The sequence below is a fragment of the Arvicanthis niloticus genome, chromosome 7 (genome assembly GCF_011762505.2).
Source record: "Arvicanthis niloticus isolate mArvNil1 chromosome 7, mArvNil1.pat.X, whole genome shotgun sequence".
Taxonomy (NCBI): Eukaryota; Metazoa; Chordata; class Mammalia; order Rodentia; family Muridae; genus Arvicanthis; species Arvicanthis niloticus.
In genome coordinates this window covers 42,480,572-42,501,042 of record NC_047664.1, presented here as the reverse complement: position 1 = coordinate 42,501,042, position 20,471 = coordinate 42,480,572, and the positions used below count along the sequence as shown (strand labels likewise).

General features: G+C 51.4%; 1 protein-coding gene across 1 annotated transcript; it reads left to right on the top strand.

Annotated features, from left to right (window-relative positions):
• The first annotated feature begins 15,459 nt into the window (after positions 1-15,459).
• Msx1 (msh homeobox 1) lies at positions 15,460-19,247 on the top strand. Its single transcript, XM_034508908.2, has 2 exons — positions 15,460-16,156; positions 18,224-19,247. Exons 1-2 carry the CDS (start codon positions 15,688-15,690, stop codon positions 18,664-18,666), a joined length of 912 nt encoding a protein of 303 aa, XP_034364799.1. The 5' UTR covers positions 15,460-15,687; the 3' UTR covers positions 18,667-19,247.
• The last annotated feature ends 1,224 nt before the right edge of the window (positions 19,248-20,471 follow it).

Sequence of the window (20,471 nt, the reverse complement as noted above, 5' to 3'; positions counted from 1 at the left end):
GACATATTCAGAGGCAGATGCTCACAGCTAACCACTGATCTGATCAAGGGTTTCCCAATGGAGAAGTTAGAGAGAAGACTGAAGGAGCTGAAAGGGTTTGTGGCCCCATGAGGAGAGCAACAATACAAACCAACCAGAGCTCCCAGGGTCTAAACCACCAGCCTGGGAGCACATAGGGAGGGACCCATGACTACATCTGTATATGTAGGGGAGGATGGCCTTTGTTGAACATAGGTGGGAGAGGAGATCCTTGGTCCCATGAAGGCTGAACACCAAGTGAGGGAGAATTCAAGGGTGGGAAGATGGGAGTGGGGGTTTAGGTGGGGGCACATACCCATAGAAGCAGGAGGAGGGGGGATGGGATAGGAGGTTCCTGGGTGGTGGTGGGAATGGGGTAAGGGGATAAAATCTGAAATGTAAATATAATATCCAATAAAAAAAAAAGAAAAAAGAAAAGTGGAGGTGCTTCCCAGTTGCATCCTCATTCATCACCTGTGCCTCAGAACCCCCCTGTAATTCCAAATGGTATCTTTTCTCCAGCCTCTGCAGGTCTCCATCCTCATCACAGCCGAGATACCTGCATATGCATGGACATCTGGGTCACCTCAACCTTACAAGATTGACTGAGGACCCTTGAGAGCCAGAGGTTCATTCTGACTTGACTCTGGATCGCTTGAGCCACCCAGATGGCATACTATCAGCTAGTGTCTCCTGCCTTGTTATTGGAGGGCAGCATGAACTGGCAAATGGTGGATACAGAGATGGACTCATAACTGGATGAGTTAACTGATGAAGGGATGGGGTACATGCATACATGAAAGCATTCATAGACTCAGGAAATGGGGGTAGATAAAATGATTGATGGATGTGCAAGGGCATGAGTAGATGGTTGGTTAAGTGAACTAATTAATGGGTGTATGTATGTATGTATGAATGGATGGATGGATGGGTGGGTGGAAGGGTGGGTAGATGGGTAGATGGGCGGATGGGTAGATGAACAAATAGATGGGTGGGTAGATGGATGGATGGGTCAATAGGAAGGATTGATAGTTAACATGAAGGTTAATTGTGTGATGGGTGGGCAGATGATGATGAATGACTGGCTACATCAATAGATTGGGATGGAGGCCTAGGTACGTGGGTAGGTAGGATGGGAGGGGTGAGTGGTAGATGTAGATGGATGGTAAGGGAGTGGCTAGAGCAAGTGAACGTTGGGTTGTAGGATGGACAGAAGGATGGATGGGTGAGTAGATACTGTGATGGGTGAATGGATGGTAGGAGGGGTTGGTACATGGTGAAGGTATGGGTACACAAATACATAGGTGAATGGTAAGGGCGTAGATTGGTGGAGATATGGATGAGTTAGTGGGTGACTGTAAGTCACAAGTAGGTAAATGGGATCATAATGAGGTCGGGGGAAAGATTGCCCCATGAAGGAGGAAAGCCTCGTTATCAGAGACAGAAGTTTGTTCTGAGGAAGAGGGAACATTGGAGATATGTTCATTTGTTTTCTTGTTCACCAAACTGCACTGGGCAGGAGGCTGGGTTCTAGGGATTGAAGAAGGAAGCTTCAGGGTCGAGTGGAAGTGACAGGTGAGTGGGCGTGGGTGCTGTGAACAGGAAGCCTGAGGGAGCCACTCACTTTCCTGATGTCAGCATACAGAAAGCTGCCAATAAGGGCTCAGTGTGGCCCTGTGAGCCTGCATTCTGAATCGCCTCAGCACCTGGCACAGACTGAGCTGGCACTTCTTTACTACCTCTGGGCAAGCCTGCCCATGCCTGAGCCTCAGCTTGGGAGCTCCTGTCTGGCTAGGGATCCCTGGGGACTTGGCAGACACTCCGTGAAGTTGGGGCGGGGTGTCAATCCCATTCAATTCTCACAGAGATGGGATTGTTCTCCCATTTGGGGAGAAAGGGAAGATATTCAAAAAGGAAGACTTTCACCAAGCTCACCCACCCAGCTATGGAGCAGAAAGGCTAGATTTGGTACCCAGGACAATCATCCTGGACCCCCTGCCCCTCCTACTAGACTATGTCCCTACTCAGCATGGATGTCCTGTCTCTGTTGCCAGGGTAACCTCCCCAGCCTAGCAGTTACCCCCCTGGAGCTTGACTCCTGCACCTGACATCATAATCTTCCGTGACATCTTAATCAGCTCCCTGGCAACCACAACAACGGACTGCAATGGCATTAACACTCCCATGAGTCAGCAGGGCCTGGACAGGCCCACCTGCCCTGCCTCTGCCTTAGCCTGCCTGCCACCCTGACCGTTAGTGGAAGGAGAGGGGGAGGGGCCGATATGGTTTGGCTTGGAATTCCAACAAATCACTATTGCTTCAGACTCAAGCTTTGCTGAAGACTCATGACAGACTTCAGCTTTCGCTTCTATAACACACAAGGCCATGATGACAGCTCCAGAAGACATGCTCTACCTGATGAAGCCCTGGTGGAAGGAAGTGGGTATGCCATCTCCCAGGATTGCAGCATTAGTTTTCTCTCTCTCTCTCTCTCTCTCTCTCTCTCTCTCTCTCTCTCTCTCTCTCTCCTCTCTCTCTCTCTCCCTCTCTCTGAAGCATGGGCATCCAACCACACCACAGAACTCCCTACAGGGCCAAGAGGAGACACATATGACTTGTTGTGGGTCTAATTGTGTGTCTCTCCCCCCAAAGGCCAATCCCTGTTTCTGGAAGGCATGTCCTTTAGAAACAGGGTCCGTAGAAGTAAACCATTTAGAATGATGTCATGGAGTAGAGAGGTGCTTAATTCAGGACAACTGGTGTCCTTCCAAGAAGAAACTTGGACACAGTCACAGAAGACACCATGGAAACAGGCAGGGACTGAAGGGATGCAAAGAAGAGCCAAAGGTTTCCAAAGACAGAGGCCACCCCTGAAGTCAAGAGAGGAAGATTGGTCGGACACAGGATCTCAGATGGAGCACAGTCCTCCTGAAGCCTTGATTCAGATGGTTGGCCCCTGGGACTATGAAAAGACCGATTTCTGTTGCTTTAAACTGTTCAGTTTGGGAAATCTTTCCCAGTTGTCCTAGAAGTCAAAGACACCTGTAACAGTATAGCTTCTGGGGCTGGAGAGATGGCTTAGCTGGTAAAGTGTTTGTCATACAAACACATTGACCTGAGTTCCATCTCCAGAACCTGTGCGAAAAAGCCAGCTGTGGTGGGCTTATATTTGTTCTAGTACAGGGGAGGCAGAGCCAGGTAGATTCCTGAGGTTCACTGTCAGCCTAGCCTAGCCTAGCCTACTTGGTGAGCTTCAGACTAGGGATAGGATGTATCTGAAAAAATAGATGGTTGGCTCCAAAGCACCAACAACCAAGGTTGTCCTCTAGCAGGTGCATGCCTGTCTTCTTTGTGCTCGTGGTGTGTGTGTGTGTGTGTGTGTGTGTGTGTGTGTGTGTGTGTGGTAGATGGTGGTCTGGCTAGGAAGTACACCATGGATGATGGGATTATGTATTCCCTGGCATAGTTACAGCACTGACTTTCAGTTCTCACTGGCAGGCCTGATCCTGCCATCAGGGTCTGAGTACCATAGAAAGTGGAGGTTTCCATGAAGGACCCACCCCACATGTACTTGGCATGACTAGTGGAGAAACACAGGGTGCTCTGATGGCCCTTACAGCATCTTTCATTCCCCTTTCTTTTGTTCCCTGAGTCTGAGCAGCTAGGACTCCAAGGCACTTCCGTCCAGAAGCCATCTTCCTGTCAGAAGCTAACACTGTCCTTTGCTCCTCTCCATGAACTGCAGTCTCTCAGGCCTGTTAGCTCCTCAGTTGTATGGGCTAATAAGGGATCCTGGACATATCCCAAAAGATAGGGAGGTTCTAGACTCAAAGGCATCACATCTGTCCCCCATCCTCACTACAGACGTTACAATGAGATGCTGTCTGAATGTCAGGCCAAAGCCACCTTCCATATGTGCCTTTCAAGATGGAGATGCAACAACACAACTCCCATCCTTGCTCCTTGCCACACAAACCTCCGCAGACTACCTCTCTGCCTCTATTCCTACCCCTGTCTCCTGCCTTGGCCTCTCACTCAGCCTACCCTAACTCATTCATTCAGACCCACTCCTCCCCAGAATCTTCCTTAGGAAAAGTGCCTGGCCTCTGTCCCAGCTATGAAGACCCTCTCCCAAAGTGCCTGCATAGAAACTGATGGTGTCAGGCACAGCTAAGCAGCCTCTGGACCAGTTAGGACAGGAATGTGAAAGGACTTCCAAGCCATGACTCCCTTGAGCCTTTGTCCTTGTCTTAGTTACAGTTTTCCTGCTGTGAACAGAAACCATGACCAAGACAACCCTTAGAAAGAACACTTAATTGGAGCTGGCTTATAGGTTCAGAGGTTCCGTCTATTATCATCAAGGTGGGAGCATGGCAGCATCCAAGCAGGCATGGTGCAGGAGGAGCTGAGAGTTCTACATCCTCATCTGAAGGCTGCTAGCAGAATACTGGCTTCCAGGCAGCTATGATGAGGGTCTTAATGCCCACACCCATAGTGACACACCTACTCCAACAAGGCCACACCTACTTCAACAGGGTCACACCTTCTAATAGTGCTTGCTACTCCCTGGGCACTATTATTACCTACAAGACCTGGACATCTTGTCAGCGTGGAGGGTCACTGACAGGCAAGGATAAATTTGGGGTGGAATATCTTGATGTGCCGGAAAGATCCCAGACCTGAGGCTGCTGTGGTTAGTTAGCTCTCTTCAAAGAAAAACAGTCTTTTGGAAAATCTATTGTCCTCTTAGAGCAAACACCCAGATTGCTTCCTTGGTGCCAGGCCACACAAAAACCTCTTCCCAAGTATTCTCTAGTTTATGCCTTACAGTGGAAAGGGTGGGAAGACTTCATAGCCCTTCCTTGTCTGAAGAGAAAACAAGCACATTTAAAGATTGGCAACAACCCCAAAGTCAGTGTGTGGGGAACTGTAGTCAGGCATTTGGATGGATGCTCTTTATTGAGCATCTACTGTGTGCTGAGCTCTGTGCTACCTGGGGAAACAGCCTGAGCCAAATGAAGACTCCCCAGGGGACCAAAGCTCCAAGAGTGATGAATGATAGTACTTCAATGTCAGTGGCACCCACAAAAGTAAAGCAGATGGAGGAGGGATTGCTGAGGTGGATGTCTGTGCTCTGGAAGATGAGGGAGGCCTTCTTAGAGAAGCAATCCTGAAGAGCAGAGGCCCCAAAGGAAGTGAGGAGACTGGAGGCTGGTGGAAAGCATCGTGAGTGATAGCAGTGGAGGAAGAGGGGCGGTCCTGTTAGGGAGGTTTGGACTGGGAGTGAGGAAAAGTTTTCCAGGAGTTGTGTGCACACACAGATGAAAGTACATGGGCTTCTGCTCTTGGCCATACCTGACAGGAGTTGCCTCAGCGATGGAGAGAGCATACCCATCTTACCTTGATTTATGTACTTCCCTGCATCAGGAGCCCTCCTTTTACTCCAGCTAGCACAGAGGTACTTGGCTAGCCCCAGATGACTGCTCTCAGAGCATAATGGGGTTCCTGCACCCCAGCATCAGCTAGTCTCCTGGGCTTGGTCCCAGCCACAGTTGGAAAGCTCAGCGACTTCCTCAGAGGGTACAAAAAAGGGTTGGGGCCAGGATCTGAATCCACCGCACAGAGTCCCGGGAATCCTCTGCATGATGAAGCCTGCTTCTCTCTCTTCTTCCTCTAACCCCATTTCCCTCCTTTCTCCTCTCACTCCCCTCTCCTCCCCCAGCATCTCTCCAAGGGCCTCCCTTACCTGGCAATCACACTCCAGGCCTGGCTCCAGTTACCAAAAACCCTGGGGGTCTGTTTAAACAAGTGTGTCTGAGCAGGAAAATCAAACAGACAGGGACCCTTTGGGGCCACCTTAGGACCACCCCAGGGACTACCGCCTAAACCAGATAAGGCCAGATCTACTTTCACTTAATTGGACTGTGGCCAGGGGCTCACCACTTGATCAGATTGGAGTCTCAGCAGGGATGATGGGCTGTATCCCTCTCAGGTCAGGTGGGGTGTTTCTGTAGCTCTAGCAGGACAGAGAAGACAAAGGGGGCTGTGGTACCCTAAAAAAAGGGCCTGGCTGGATCCTGCTTCTTGCTGACTTGGGAACACCAGGGGAGAAAGCTGCTTTGGAACTAACTCTCCCTTCTTGCCTCTCTAGGAATGCCCCAGACACTAACAGGTACTGGCTTCTCTGGCTTGCCTACCAATCCCCACTGTCTGCTTCTACATAGAGAAAACAGACCTGGCAGGCACTGCAGGAGTTAGTAGCTAGTGTGGCAGAGACAGCTCTGGGCTTGGATGAAAGGCACAGTCTAACTACTGGGGTTTCCTCTTCTCTGTTGCCAGATGCCACAATGCAGATTCAAGCTCACAGAGTGAGCAGCCTAGAAAGGACACCTTTAGCTTTCTCTTCAAAACACCATTCAAGAAATATTAGTGACCAGGTGAGTGGTGGTGGCGGCACCCACCTGTAATGCCAGGACTCAGGAGGCAGAGACAGGTGGATCTCTGTCTGGTCTACATAATGAGCTGCAGGACAAACAGACATATATATAGTGAGACCCTGTGCAAAAAAGAAAAAAAAAAAAAACAAACAAAAACAAAAAGAAAGAAATATTTGTGGGAGCTGGAGAGATGGTTTAGGGTAAGATCACTTGTTCTTGCAGAAGACCCATCTTTAATTCCCAGCACCCATGTGGCTGTTTGTAACCATCCATGAGCAGATATACACTCATACCTGTAATCCTAGCACTTGGGAGTTGGAAGCAGGAGGATCAGGATTTCAAAGTCTTCTTTAGCTACATGGTGAGGTGAGTTCAAGGCCAGCCTGGAATACGTGGTACCCTGTCTCAAAGGGTGTGTCACACACAGAGAGACAGATATGTGGCTTGAGGTATTCACCCATGGAAGAGAATAAGGAAGGAGTGTTTAGAGTTTGAACCCAATCTGGGGAAACAAAACAAAATAAAAATATTTTTTTATTCTCATTCAAATAGGCTGGCTCTGCTTTCCTGACCCACCCAAATGCAGCTGACACATGGTAAATGTCCCAGGCCAGGGTTCTAGGTTGCTGAAGGGCTCTGGCGACACTGAGGTGGCAGTTTCTTAGTAGCCATCCTCTCATGCCCCTCTGCTGCCAAGGTCTGGTCTCAAGCTTTGTTCAGGCACGCTGGGGGTGGAGTGTTCTGTTGCTAGCAACCTGACACAGACTAGAAAGTCCTTCAACACAAAACCAGACCCCCAGGCCTCTTGGCCATGGTGAACAAGGGGTCCACAGCAGGGGCCTCCAAAGTAGAGTGCACCCCTGCAGCGATAAACTCAACCCCCTGGGGTGCTAGGACTCTTCTTGGAGTGCTATTTAACTTTTCCCCCCAGAGTGTGAATTAGGGATAAAAACAGTCACTATTGAAACTGAATTAGTTAAAACACGTTAAGAATAATATTGGCAATGGTGGTAACTATTATTTGCCGTGGTTTTGTTTGTTTTGTTGTTTTTTTGAATCAGGATGTCATACATCCCGAATTGGCCTTGAACTCCAGACCCTCCTGCCTGTCCCTGCAAGTGGACTTTTTCACACAGCTTCCAAGAGAAAGACCTTTCACTCTGATGCAAGTGGGCTATTGAAGTCTCGTCATTTATCCAAGGCTCACGGCTTTGAGGCTGGACTTGGGTCAGAATTTGAAGCTCTGGAAGCTGGGAGGGGTGGGACTTCACAGGGACTCAGGTCCCTCTTTGTGCACCAGAATTAGTCGGACTAGAGAAGTCCTACCCGCCTTCTCTTTTTCCAAAATAGCTCTCTTTGGGCCGCGGGGGTGGTGGTGGGGAAACAACTGCAGCTGCTGGCTGTTGCAACTCCCCAGGCCCTGCTCCCACCTATGTGCCTAGGCAGAGCTGGAAGGAGAACAGGAGTCGTTGGAGGGCAGCTGCAGGGGACTCTGGTTTCTGGTTCTGTCTGCACGGCTGAAAGGTTAGAATCCTGCTTCAACTACAGGAACACCCGCTTCCCATCTGGAAAATGGTGCGAGCCTCTGAGGAATTATCTGTGGAAACTCACAAGAAAGCATCTAGCCGGTAGCAGGTGCTAGGTGGGGCCTCTATCACTATTAGTTTCAAGCATCCAGTTCGGTTTGGTCCAGGTCGGTGAGCCCAGCCTCCCAGATGCCCTGAATCTTCCAGGGTCAGTGCTTCAGAGTACCGCCCGTCTTTCAGTCTATACTGAAATCTTCCCAGACTCTTAGCTCCCACAGAACGTCCTGGCTTAGAGGGACATGAGATGCCCCAGGTTTCTTGGGCTTTCCTGAGTCTGAGTGAGCACAGGATTGTGTGCGCCGCCGGGTGGGGGTGGAGTGGGGCGGGGGAGGTGGTGGTGTCAAACACCAGCGTTTTAACAGGTTCTGCCACTTTATGGCTCAGAGGCCCGGGGAAATGACTCCTGCTTGAGCCTGGGTTTCACTATCTATGGAAAATGGGGGCGAAACTAAACTTCTAGTGAGCCTTTCCTGCCCACTCCAGCCCAAACCTAAAGGGGCGCTGAGCAGGATCACCAGTGAGCATTTCCCAGCTCTGGCTACATCTCCTAGACCACTTTTGTAGGCTCGCCTGGGAGTTACAGAATACTTCTGCTTTCCTGAGATGACATGGACTAAACTACCCTTTCTTCGGAGTCACCTCAAATTGAGTGGTGGGGTAGATGTGGCTACAGGGCCTTTCAGGGTGGGGCAAGGGACTCACCCACTCCATCTTGCAGACCACTGGGCTTCATTTTCTGTCTTTCCAAATTCCCTACTCAGTCATTATTGATTTTCTGACTGCTCATGGAGTGCTAGTGCCTGCAGCATATGGGGAGGCATCCAGCCAGGGGCTCTTCTGATTGACCCAGGAAGGCTCTGAGGAGGTATGAAGAAATCCTCACTTGATCTAAGAATGGCAAAGGCCCCAGGAGAGCCATGCACAGTACCCTTGAGGTGGCTTTCTTTCCTGGACCCAGAAGTCTGGAGGGTAAGATACAAGAGGGTAGGAACTGCTAGCAGGAGTGACCACGTCAGAAAACACAGCTGGAATCTGGCTCTAGTGCCAGGGCACGAGCCACCAGCCTCTCCTGAAGACATACTGCCTGCTGTCCTGTCAGTTTCCAGTCACCCCTGACACCTTCCAAATGTTCTACCACACCAGCTATATTTTTTTAGCCAGGACCTTTGAGACAGTCAGGTATGAACTCACCTGCTAGAAGGAACTTCCCAGACTACCATGGCCCTGTCACCTTCCTTTTGGATCTCAAGGAGGAACCTGCAGGAAATCACACATGTGATCCATGGTTTCGTTGTGGACATGGAGATCCAGAATTTGGAAAATTCCAGTAACTAGAAACCAAGCAGGACGGAGGGAAAGGAATGGGAGACCTAAAAGAAAGGGCACTCTCTCTGTCCAGGAGGATGCCTGCTGCTCTTCCAGAAGTCACTAGCTCCCTCTAGAAAGAACTAGCTGGGGTCAAATTAACTTCTTGGAGACTTGAAGTGTGTGATCCAGGGTGAATCACTGTGTGGGGGCGGAATGCAAGAGCTTTAAAGAAAGCAGAAGCTTGAGGAAAAGCGAGCCAACTGCCAAGGGAGATAAGAAAGGAAGCTTGGGTCTCCATGGGGGGTCATGCCACCAGCTTAGAGACCCACGGAGACTTGGGGGACAGATACTCAGAGGCAGACTGGAAACAGTATGTACACACACACACACACACACACACACACCCCTCAGGGTTCACTAGGAGGAGAGTGGGAAGAAAGTTGGATCCACCTGTCCCCTGCTCACAATCCTGAGCGCTAAAGCCTCAAAGAGGCTTTCTCTGCCCAATCCTATAGGCTGACACCTGTCCCTCATACCCAGCCTAGGTGGCTCTGCCTTCCTGGGCTCTTCTGGAGCCTGATTCTAAGCCCTTCAGCATTCTCCATTCACCTTTCAATTCACTCAGCTCCAGTCTCTCGAGCTCTGGGTTCCACAGTCTGGCCCCGAGCCCTTCCCAGTGCTCTTTGAATTTAAAAAAAATTATTTATTTTAATGTGTTTATTTTAAATATTTTTAACATGAAAGTTTTGTTTGCGTGTGTGTAACTGCACAGTGTGTGTATCTGATGCCTGGGGAGGGCAGAAGAGTGCAATAGGTTTCCCTGGAATGGGGGTTACTGAGGGTAACTGAGCTGCCATGTGTGCTGGAAACCAAACCTGGGTCCTCTGCAAGGTCAACCAGGGCTCTTAGCTACTGAGCCATTTCTCCAGCCCGTCTTCAAGCCTTTTCTCAAGGCCCCTAAGAACAAGAGCTGCTCCCCCCTTGCCCTTCCCGCCTGTCTCTGCCCAACTTCAAGCTGAGGAACAAAATCTCAGAAAAAAATAAGGTCTGTAACCCACGCTCGTTTTCCTCTCAGACAGACGTAAGAGCAGGGGCATTTGAAAACTCGTGCGGAACCCAGGCTTCTTATTACGGAGGATCGAAGTGGATCGATAGAGAGATTAGTAATTGCAAGATAGAAGATCTCTTTCCCGGACTGGGCGGGACTGGGGGCGGATCCATCCAGTATGGCAGCGGCACCCTTAGTACGTCTATGCAGTTTGGCTTTTGAAGGGGCCCAGGAGAGGCTGCTCCTGGTAATGAAAAAGGCCAGGCTGAAGAGTTTGGATGGTTCCGAGATAGCAACAATCCCACCTTTACCTAGCTGTGTGACCTTTAGCTAGGCGCTTTTCCTCTCTGATTCTCCCCTTTCATCCCAGGCCAGGGAGCCTGTGTTTCCGATGTCCCAGAGTAGAAAAGATTAAGTTAGTTAAAGTTTTTGAAACTTCTGACCAGAGCCCTGACACCAAGTTTCTCTCATGCCCTCCAGTCCGTACCCCCGAGGGCGTGGGTAAAAGCCGAAGAGACGGGTGCTCCGTTGGCGGGCCGAGAGAGGGGAATTCGGGGTAGTCTTTCCAGTACTGCGGTGGGCCGCCGAGACGGGGTGGAGGACTATGGTCCGGGCCCCTGGAGCCTCAGGGTCTGCCTGACATCTCCAGGCTTAAATAACCGTGCGCCTTTGTTATTCGTAGGCAGCAAAGTGGTTCGTTACGCCTGATTGGTCTAATTGCTTTGAAATGAGATATATTATCTATAATTATAGAGTCCTGGTAGGAGCCGGCAGGCCTCCGCTTTCATCTTCCCCAAGTGCGCCCTCAAGTCCCGATCGCATTAATTTGCGCCATTTGAAGAGGGAGCTCCCTCTTCCGCGGATCCTGGCCCCTCACTCCCAACCCCCACGAATTTAAAGACACAAGAAAACCCGGCCAAGAAAGTGGGATCCTAAGCAAGCGGGGGATGGGCGGGAAGGGGCAAGAAGCCGCAGACTCTAGCTGCCAGCTCCTCAGGTGAATCCGCAGGGCTGGGGGCCTTCCTCTGAAGAAGTCAATGAGTTCGCAAGGAAGGGAAAAACACCTTCCAGGAAGGATTCCTTTGGCGGCACCAGTTCCAGCGCTAAGGACTCCACCATTCGGCTGAAGTCTTTGGAAAGCCGAGGCACTTTTTAATTTCTTAAATCTTTATTGTCTCTTTATCTTCTGGAGCTGAAGATTTTTCTAATCCTAAACCGTGGCGCTTGTCCTTGCAAACCTTTGAAATCTTCCCTGAACGAGTGATTCCCAAGCCATTTCTCAAACTTGACTTCTAGCCCCTTGCTCGAAGACGACAGAGGCTCGGAGATGGCAGGGAAGGGAGGGCCTCTCCGGAGGTTAGCAGATCCCGGAACGAAGCTTTCTGTCCATCCATCGGACCCCACCCCCACTCAGGGACAAATACCTCTCTCTCTCACTCCCCGCTGCCCTCCCGGTGATTGGTGAATCCCCACAAAAATAAATCGTTCCGGGTAATCGGTTTTCATAGCACATCCATTCTATTAAAGAGGACTGTTTGGGGCTAGCTAATTGCCGGCGGATCCCACTGAGCCATACATTAAAAAAAGAAAAAAATGTATGCGGGGTTCCTGGACAGAGGCCACAAAATGTACTGGAAAGGGGAGTGGGACCGGGGCGACAACGAACATAGGTAGTACCGATGGGCCAACTCTTAGGTTTCTTCAACCCAGAGGCAGATACTCAGGTACTAACAGTTGATTTTAAAATTGAATCCCTCTACAAGCTGATTTTCTGCCCGGGGTAGGGGAGAAAATATCTAGGAACCATATCGCAGCTATCATACACCCCAGCTGTCCTAGTCTCTAGTAAAACAAGCATTTTGAGTTGTGGGGTAAAGTCCACCAAGGAGTGTAGCGACCCAGACATTGGTCGCAGAACTAGTCTTTAGGATCTGAACAGGCAAAGGTAATTTTTTCCGGAGGCAGGCGAGATGTAGGGTGCAGGAGACTAGGGGAGACCGGGCGAGGGGGAGGGGAGAAAAGTCGACCAGTCTGCAAGCAGAGCGCGCCTGTCTCAGAGTTTTATCTGCTGCGGGCCAGCCCTGCCCTTGCCAGGCATGAATTACGGTCGGTTTTCTCCTCTGCCTGCAGCGACCGCGTTGGGATAGCAGCACCTCCGGTTAGCGCTGCCGTGAGATAACAGGCCCAGCCTGGGCTGTCAGCTCGCTTAGCCCACTGGCCAGGAAACTCTCAAAGGCCAGACAAAACTGAGCTCCGAGGTTGCCTGTTCTCTTCGATCCCAAGCGCGCGCCTTTCCTTCTTCGGGAATGAGCCACAGGGCCGGGGAGCAGGGTTTTTGTTTTGTTTCTCCGACATCCTTCTCAAAGTTGGGGGGCACTTTTACCCCTGCGCAGCCCTTGGGTAGAGCTCAGCAGGAGTCCTGCGCTCTGGAAGCCATCGAGTCCCGTCCCCTGCGCTCTGCAGAAGCGCTCTTCTAGCCTTGCGACCTTTGCAACCCGCTAGCCTGTGCGCCGGATCACTGCAGACCCAAATGCACACCCAAAAAGAAGAGACTGTGGGGTTTGAGACCTACTCTAAAAGCCTAGGGGCCGAAGGCAGGGCTCAGGGCTGCGGGCGCAGGCGTTTTGCTCCCTGGAGGCAGGGGCGCGACTTCAAGGGCCCCTGCGCCGGCTGCAGCCTTTGATCCAGCCGCCGCTGGCGCCTAAAAACAACATCCTCGTCTGCCTATTAGGCGCGCTGAGGGATCGTGACAGATTGTTTATCCCCGCAATTAGCGATGCAGCCCTTCTCAGGCCGCCCCCTCCCCGGCCTGAGGCTAGGCCGCTTTGCTCCGCACTCCGTGAGTTCCGCTGGAGACCCCGGTGCGCCCTAGGGCCCCATTCTTGAGGTTCGAGCCCCCCTCCGTCCTAAAACAGGAATTAAGGCTCAGGGCCGGTTCACGAGTCCCTGGTGTTGTCTACACAGTTGCGTGTAACATGTTTTAGCATGTTTAGATACCCATTTCTTTTTTTCCGGGAAAAAGATCGTAGCTACTTGGATTCTCTGATCGCTCCCAGAAGGAAATCATTTTTAAGTTGGGGATCGCGGTGAAACAAGGGAAAACCCCTACCTTTTGAAAAAAAAAAAAAAAAAAACACTCCTCGTACTAACAACGCTAGCCTAAAACGAGGCATTTGAGCGATTCATTTCCACTTCTGTTTTAATCCGAGCGCAGAGTGAAAATAGGCTAACGCTGTAGAACGAGTTGATCTAGCAACAACTTAATTAGTTCTTAAACTACAAAAGTTCTCCGTACCCTCCAGGCTTCGAGCTAGGAGTTCAGCCTACACTCTCGCTTAGCTTTCGTTTGCCGGGCTTTAAAACGGGGTGGCATGGCTTCTACTTCCCATACACATGGAACAAACCTCAGGGGGGGACACAGCACAGCGGGCGTCCAGCTGGGCCTAAATGAGGTTGAGACCCAAGCCCAACGCAGTGCCTGCTCGGCAGCCTCAGAAACGTAAGAAATCCGGACATTTCACGGAAGCGAGTATTCCCGAACCCGCCCCAGGCCTTACTATTTCTCCAGGCCCTGTGGGCAGATGTGAGGCTCCGATCTCTCTGGCGTCCGCAGCCCGACCCCTCCCTCCAGACCCCGGACGCCGTCTGGGTAATAAAGTAATTCATTTTCCTTAATCTGGTCGCCCCTAATCTACAGCTTTTTATTGCGCCCAGTTAAAAGGCCAGGGAATTCGCTATCCCTCCGTGCTCGGATAATTACCCCTAAATGGCCACGGCAGCCCCTTGTGTTTCCTGGAGATTAGAGCCCGGCAGTCATCAATGCCCAGTCCCGGTGAGCCGCCAATCACCTCCTCCAACTCCCCCGGAGCCGCGAGCCTGGGCCCTGGGATAAGAGGCCATAAAAAGAAAAGTCCCCCCCCCAACCCCCTAACAGCCTGTCCGAACCCAGTTTACAGGATCTTCTGTGACTCCCCCCTTCACACACTTTTCTTCTTTTTATATCAGCCGAAATAAAAACACGTTTCCTTCGAAATCGGGCAAACAAAACTTCTTAAGCCTTGGACCAAAGATATACCGCCAGGAACTGCTTATTTTTCCTACTGCTCCATCCTCAAATGGGCCTCCACTCTGCACCAGCATAGACCCACAGTTTGTAAAGTGTGATTGTTTTTTGAGGATTCATTGTCTAAGGTCATGTTGAGGCCAGATCGGCGTTTGGTTGGTGGGTTCTGTTGGTTTTATTTCAATCAATTCTTCATCCAAGGGATCCAATGGCTCCTTTGGCTAGTAGCAGTTTTCTGATAGAGGTGTAACTTTCTGGAGAAAAGTACGGGGAGGGGGAACGTGTTTGCATGAAAATCAAACTCATTTTTCAGATCATGTTACTTGCTCCTGTACCCACAGAACAAACAGGACCCGGGCGGGCTTCCTTTGACTACTTTGTCCAGCCCTTGGAGACAAAGGCCCATTTTTAGTCCGAGGTAAACTTTTGAAGATTGGAAGACATAAGACACTTAGGGTGTTGTTGTTGTAAAGAAATTAATGTCATCCCTCGCTACTCTGACAAGTAACTATGATTGATCATTCAAAGCAAACACCAAAACAATTTTTGTAAGTGAACCGAAGTAAAATCTTTGTGGTCGAGAAAGGGGGCCCGAAGAGGGAAGGGAGACAGAAAGAAACAGCACAGGCCATAAGAAAAATTGTGGAAAGTAGGCTATGGAGGGGAACAGAAGTGGGTAAAGGACGGTGGAGGAAGACTAGGTCAGAAGTGAAGTACTAGTAAAGAAAAGTCCTTCTGGAACTTGGTAGAATCCACATCCAGGGGGTTGGGGGCCCAGTCGGACCAATGCCCACCCGGCTAAGCTAGGCGGAAAGGCTCCCCAGGTACCTCCGGCTCTGTCCCGCCAGTTCGGGACCCTTCCCTGAGCGCCCCCAGGCCGGGCGCGCCTCGGGGCAAGAGCGCGACCCAATGGTTCTCTCCGTCCCGCCCCCTCGCGCTCTGATTGGCCGCTGCCGCACTGGCCTTGCCTTATTAACAAGTTCTCGGGGGAGCGGCGGCGGACCCGGAGCCGGTGAGTGCGCCCGGGAACTCGGCCTGCGCGGCGCCGGGATCCAGGCCCAGTTCGCTCCAGTTGGTCTTCTGGGGAAGCCGCGGGAGACTCGCGCGTGAGAGCCGGCCCGGCCAGAGCCCCGGGAGCTCGCAGAAGCCAGCCGCGCTCCCAGCTCGCCCGAAACCCATGATCCAGGGCTGGCTCGAGCTGCGGCTGGAGGGGGGGTCCGGCTCTGCATGGCCCCGGCTGCTGCTATGACTTCTTTGCCACTCGGTGTCAAAGTGGAGGACTCCGCCTTCGCCAAGCCTGCTGGGGGAGGCTCTGGCCAGACCCCCGGGGCTGCTGCGGCCACCGCAACCGCCATGGGCACAGATGAGGAGGGGGCCAAGCCCAAAGTGCCCGCTTCACTCCTGCCCTTCAGCGTGGAGGCCCTCATGGCCGATCACAGGAAGCCCGGGGCCAAGGAGAGCGTCCTGGTGGCCTCCGAAGGGGCTCAGGCAGCGGGTGGCTCAGTGCACCACTTGGGCACCCGGCCCGGGTCGCTGGGCGCCCCGGATGCGCCCTCCTCGCCGCGGCCTCTCGGCCATTTCTCAGTCGGGGGACTCCTCAAGCTGCCAGAAGATGCTTTGGTGAAGGCCGAGAGCCCCGAGAAGCTAGATCGGACCCCGTGGATGCAGAGTCCCCGCTTCTCCCCGCCCCCAGCCAGTAAGTAGCCAGACCTGGATGAGAGCGAAGGGGCCAGGAGGGGGTGTGGGGCCTGAGGGCGCCAGGCCGCGCGCCGGCGCCGGCTTGTCTCGGGCGTCGGCGTACCTGCAACTGGGTACCTGGAGGCCGTGCAGAGGTTGCGTTGGCGGGAAGACCGCCTTTGAGCCTCTTCCCACTCCCACCCAGGAAGACAGAGGCCTAAAGCAGGCAAAGCTCTTAGTCCATTTTCGCGCGCTCTTTGCCTTGGCACAGTGCCTCCTACCCTGTCAGTTCACTTGTAGCACGCTGGTGTCTGTGGACCCTCTTAATCTTCCTGTACTCAGGACACCGGGGGTATCCTGCTCCTCCACCTGACCCCAAACTCAGTTATTTTAAAAGCACCCGGACTTGGATGGGCGCAGCGGCCAGTACATCTCCCTCTGCGGAGTTTCACTTTCTGCTAGAAGGCTGTAACCTCGCGCTCCTCAGTTAAAGAACCTCTCAAGGGGCTTCGGAGCGCTGCAGAACTCCTTCCCCACCGCGCATCTAAAATTTGGTGTTTTGGGCCGGTGGATGATTTAGCAAGAGGGGGTAATCGTGAACTGGGGGGGGGGGGGACAACAAGATAGTCAAAAGAGCTCCCTATTAACGGCTTTGCTAGTTCCCGAATGTGTTGGACCGGGCTTTCGGAGGGGACCCAGCAGCCAGCGACGTGTTTCAGGATAGTCCCAAGTCCTTACGGCCCTTAGGCTTCCTTTCCCCAGCGAACCCGCTCGAAGATATTTCAGGAGCACGGGAAATTCCCAAGTTTTCCTCGTTTCCTTCGATTATTTCGCACTACATAATAGCGTTGCAAATTCAATGGCGTGATGCTGAGGAACGATTTTTATCTGGGGATTAAACGTCTTTGAAAAGACAGCCCCTCCCTGGGCCTAACGCTTGAGGAAGGTGGCCCAGAGCCGGGTTGTTGCTGCTGACCAAAGTGACATTTCCCTATGAACCCTCCCTTCTCTGGGCGGCCTGGCGGAAAACGACTCTGGGGCCAACTTCTTCCCGGACTTGCCATGGCCTGAGCTGGGAATGAAGTGGGGAATGTTAACTGGAGATTTCGTTTGACTCACATCCTGGTGGTCTAAGGGCCCAAAGGATTATTATTTTTTTCCGAGCTAAAAAAACCCGAAGATGTCCTCCATAACCAAGTGGTGTGTGTGTGTGTGTGTGGGGGGGGGGGGTGTTGTTGAGGTTTGTTTTATCCTGTAACGGTTTTGTTAGGCATAGCAGGACTGAAACCCGGTTCCCTAACTAGGCCTGCCCTCTGAACAGTGACAGCACTCTGTTGGAGATTTAAGCTTTACTCAGAAAACTGAAAGAAAAGACAGGTGGACATAACCAGTCTCATCAAACTGGGGACCCCTCCCCCCACCCCCGACACACAGTATGCTTGATGTGGTCCTAGAACCCAGGCACTGGGGTTTGGAGAGACTGTAGGAAAAACTGAGGGCATCTGAAATGGCAGATACACACCTACATAAACAGCCCCACACATATTTTAAGAATTGTCACAGTGTGACATTTTGGGTGGCTCTCTTATTTGATTGGCCCTAGTTCCTAGTAGAAGCATGTTGTTTGATAGAAACTGTGGGGTTTCTATCAAGATCCATTCTATGCGATGCAAAGGCCTAGCCCCAACACAGTGCACTTAGCGGGCACAAATACAAGTGTATGTCTTCGGTATAAAACCCAGTGACCTTGGGCTGGGCAAAGGGCCCCTGAGTGTTTTATGACTCCCCCTGCCCCCTTATCATTCATCCTTCCACTGTGAGTGGCACAGAAGAGGCACCTGGTGGGGACCCTGACTTTAAGGTAGATTGCGCTGTCTCTGCCCAACTGTATTACAGCGTTGAACATGCTTAGATTTTATCTGGCATTTTATCAGGCAAGCTAAAATATTTCTCAAGTGCCCCATAGTGCCTGACACAGACGTGAGTGAACGAAATCAATGGTCGGAATGGTTTCTGCTCCTTAGTAAATCACTCCGGCAAGACTCTCTTAACTCCTTGCTTTTTTCTCTCTCTCCTGGCCCCCTAGGACGGCTGAGTCCCCCGGCCTGCACCCTACGCAAGCACAAGACCAACCGCAAGCCCAGGACGCCTTTCACCACGGCTCAGCTGCTGGCTCTGGAGCGCAAGTTTCGCCAGAAGCAGTACCTGTCTATTGCCGAGCGCGCCGAGTTCTCCAGCTCGCTCAGCCTCACCGAGACCCAGGTGAAGATCTGGTTCCAGAACCGCCGTGCCAAGGCCAAGAGACTGCAGGAGGCCGAGCTGGAGAAGCTGAAGATGGCCGCGAAGCCCATGTTGCCGCCTGCCGCCTTCGGCCTCTCCTTTCCCCTTGGCGGCCCTGCAGCGGTGGCTGCAGCTGCGGGGGCCTCACTCTACAGTGCCTCTGGCCCTTTCCAGCGCGCTGCGCTGCCTGTAGCGCCCGTGGGACTCTACACAGCCCATGTAGGCTACAGCATGTACCACCTGACATAGGTGGGTCCAGAGTCACCTCCCCGTGGTGCCATCCCCTCCCCCCAGCCACCTCTTCTAGCAGCGGGAGTCCTTCCTAGGAAGCTCTGCTGCCCAACACCACCTGGCCCCTTCTCTTAAACCCCTTACTACACAGTTCCTCTTGGTCAACGCTTCCTAAAGCTCCTTCTCCCACGTCTGATCCCTTCTGGGAAGAAAAAAAGTGGCCGGAAGTGTCTAGGTTTTTCGAGAAAAATCTAGATTTACACGCCCGAGTTATAAATATGGAAACTAAGGGTGCAGAGGACAAGAGATTTATCCGTGGTCCCCAGCAGAATTAGAGGCTGAAGGAGACCGGAGGCCAAAAGGACTGGAGGCCATGAGACTCCATCAGCTGCTTCCGGTCCTGAAACCGGGCAGGTCTTGCGCAGAGAAATTGCTATTTGGTGCTTCAAGAGATGAGCCGAGTCCTATAGAAAGCAAGGAGCCCAGCTCCTTCCGCTGTCAAACTCCAACCGCTTTGGCAACAAAGCATTGCTCTGAGGGGGCAGGGCGCATGCTGGTGCTTCACGAAGGTAGGTTGAAGAGACTTTCCCAGGACCAGGAAAAAAAAAAGAAGTAAAAAAAAAAAATCTGTTTCTATTTAACAGTACATTTTCGTGGCTCTCAGACATCCCTTTTGAAGGGATCGTGTGTACTATGTAATATACTGTATATTTGAAATTTTATTATCATTTATATTATAGCTATATTTGTTAAATAAATTAATTTTAAGCTACAAGATTTGATGTCTGCGGGTTTAGTTGTGTGTTTTATTGTTCTTTCTCTTCACGTATACAATTGCTTTCCATTTTGGTGGTAGTTTTACACTAGCAACTTTCAGCGGTGACAGGAAGATGTACAGTGACCATCTTTTGGGCACCCAGGAGAGATTTGCATTATTAACACAGTCAAATGGAGAATTGGAGCAATTACCTAGGATAATTAGGCTCAATTTTCCAATTCACTTTAAGCTGAAATAGACACTTGCTCTTTCTACCCATAACCCACTCTCTCCGACCCCTCCTTTTAAACTGTCTCTGAAAACTAAGTGACTTGGCTCAAGTGGTTTGATGACTGTCAACAGCTAATCCAGACAATTCCCATCCCCTCAAACCTGTTTTTCCTACTGAAGGGGTGGAGGTGGGGGCCTGGGCTAAATCTAAGCAGCCACCAGTGTAGACACACTGTATGAAGTTTCACTCTGAGCTACTTAGAGAGCTTTGAGCAGCTAGCCCAGCCTGCTAACGACACACAAACATGCAACTACACGGAAGAGTTCAGAAAACCCAGGGCTACCCTGTACCCGGTCCCTGCTCTCCTGCCCTCATAAACTGGGGTTTTCTTTTTATGTAGTCAAGTTCAGACTTCCAAGAAAAACATATTTGAGTAAGTGCGAGTTTAATAATCTGGGGAAAATTCTACAAGGATATGAAAGACAGAAAATTACCCACCCTTTGGTCAATAAAGGCTATTATGTATCCCCAACCCCCACTTCTCTTTCTTGTGTACCAGCCTCCTCCTTAAATCTCATCGAATCTAGGTGCTCCCCTTCAGCATCTGTCTGATGGAAGATTGAATATCTTCCACCTGGGCAACCTGGTCGAGAGCTGTCAAGAAGGGGAACCCTGAACCCTAGTACCTGGTGTTGGACTTAGGTATGAATGTCTCCACAATTAAAACAGAAATTGTGTCTGGTCCCAAGGCTCAGATTGGCCTGGAAATTTCTTGGGAGACTAAAGTTTCCTGTAGGCTTGGAAGGGTTCTTCACTGTCTTAAAGAAACTCCAG

What these genes read in the sequence shown, in the direction of transcription:
- Msx1 (XM_034508908.2), top strand. Translation starts at nt 15,688, where the DNA reads ATGGCCCCGGCTGCTGCTATGACTTCTTTGCCACTCGGTGTCAAAGTG. An exon ending in CTTCTCCCCGCCCCCAGCCA is followed by an intron (nt 16,157 to 18,223) that starts GTAAGTAGCCAG and finishes CTGGCCCCCTAG; the next exon opens with GACGGCTGAGTCCCCCGGCC.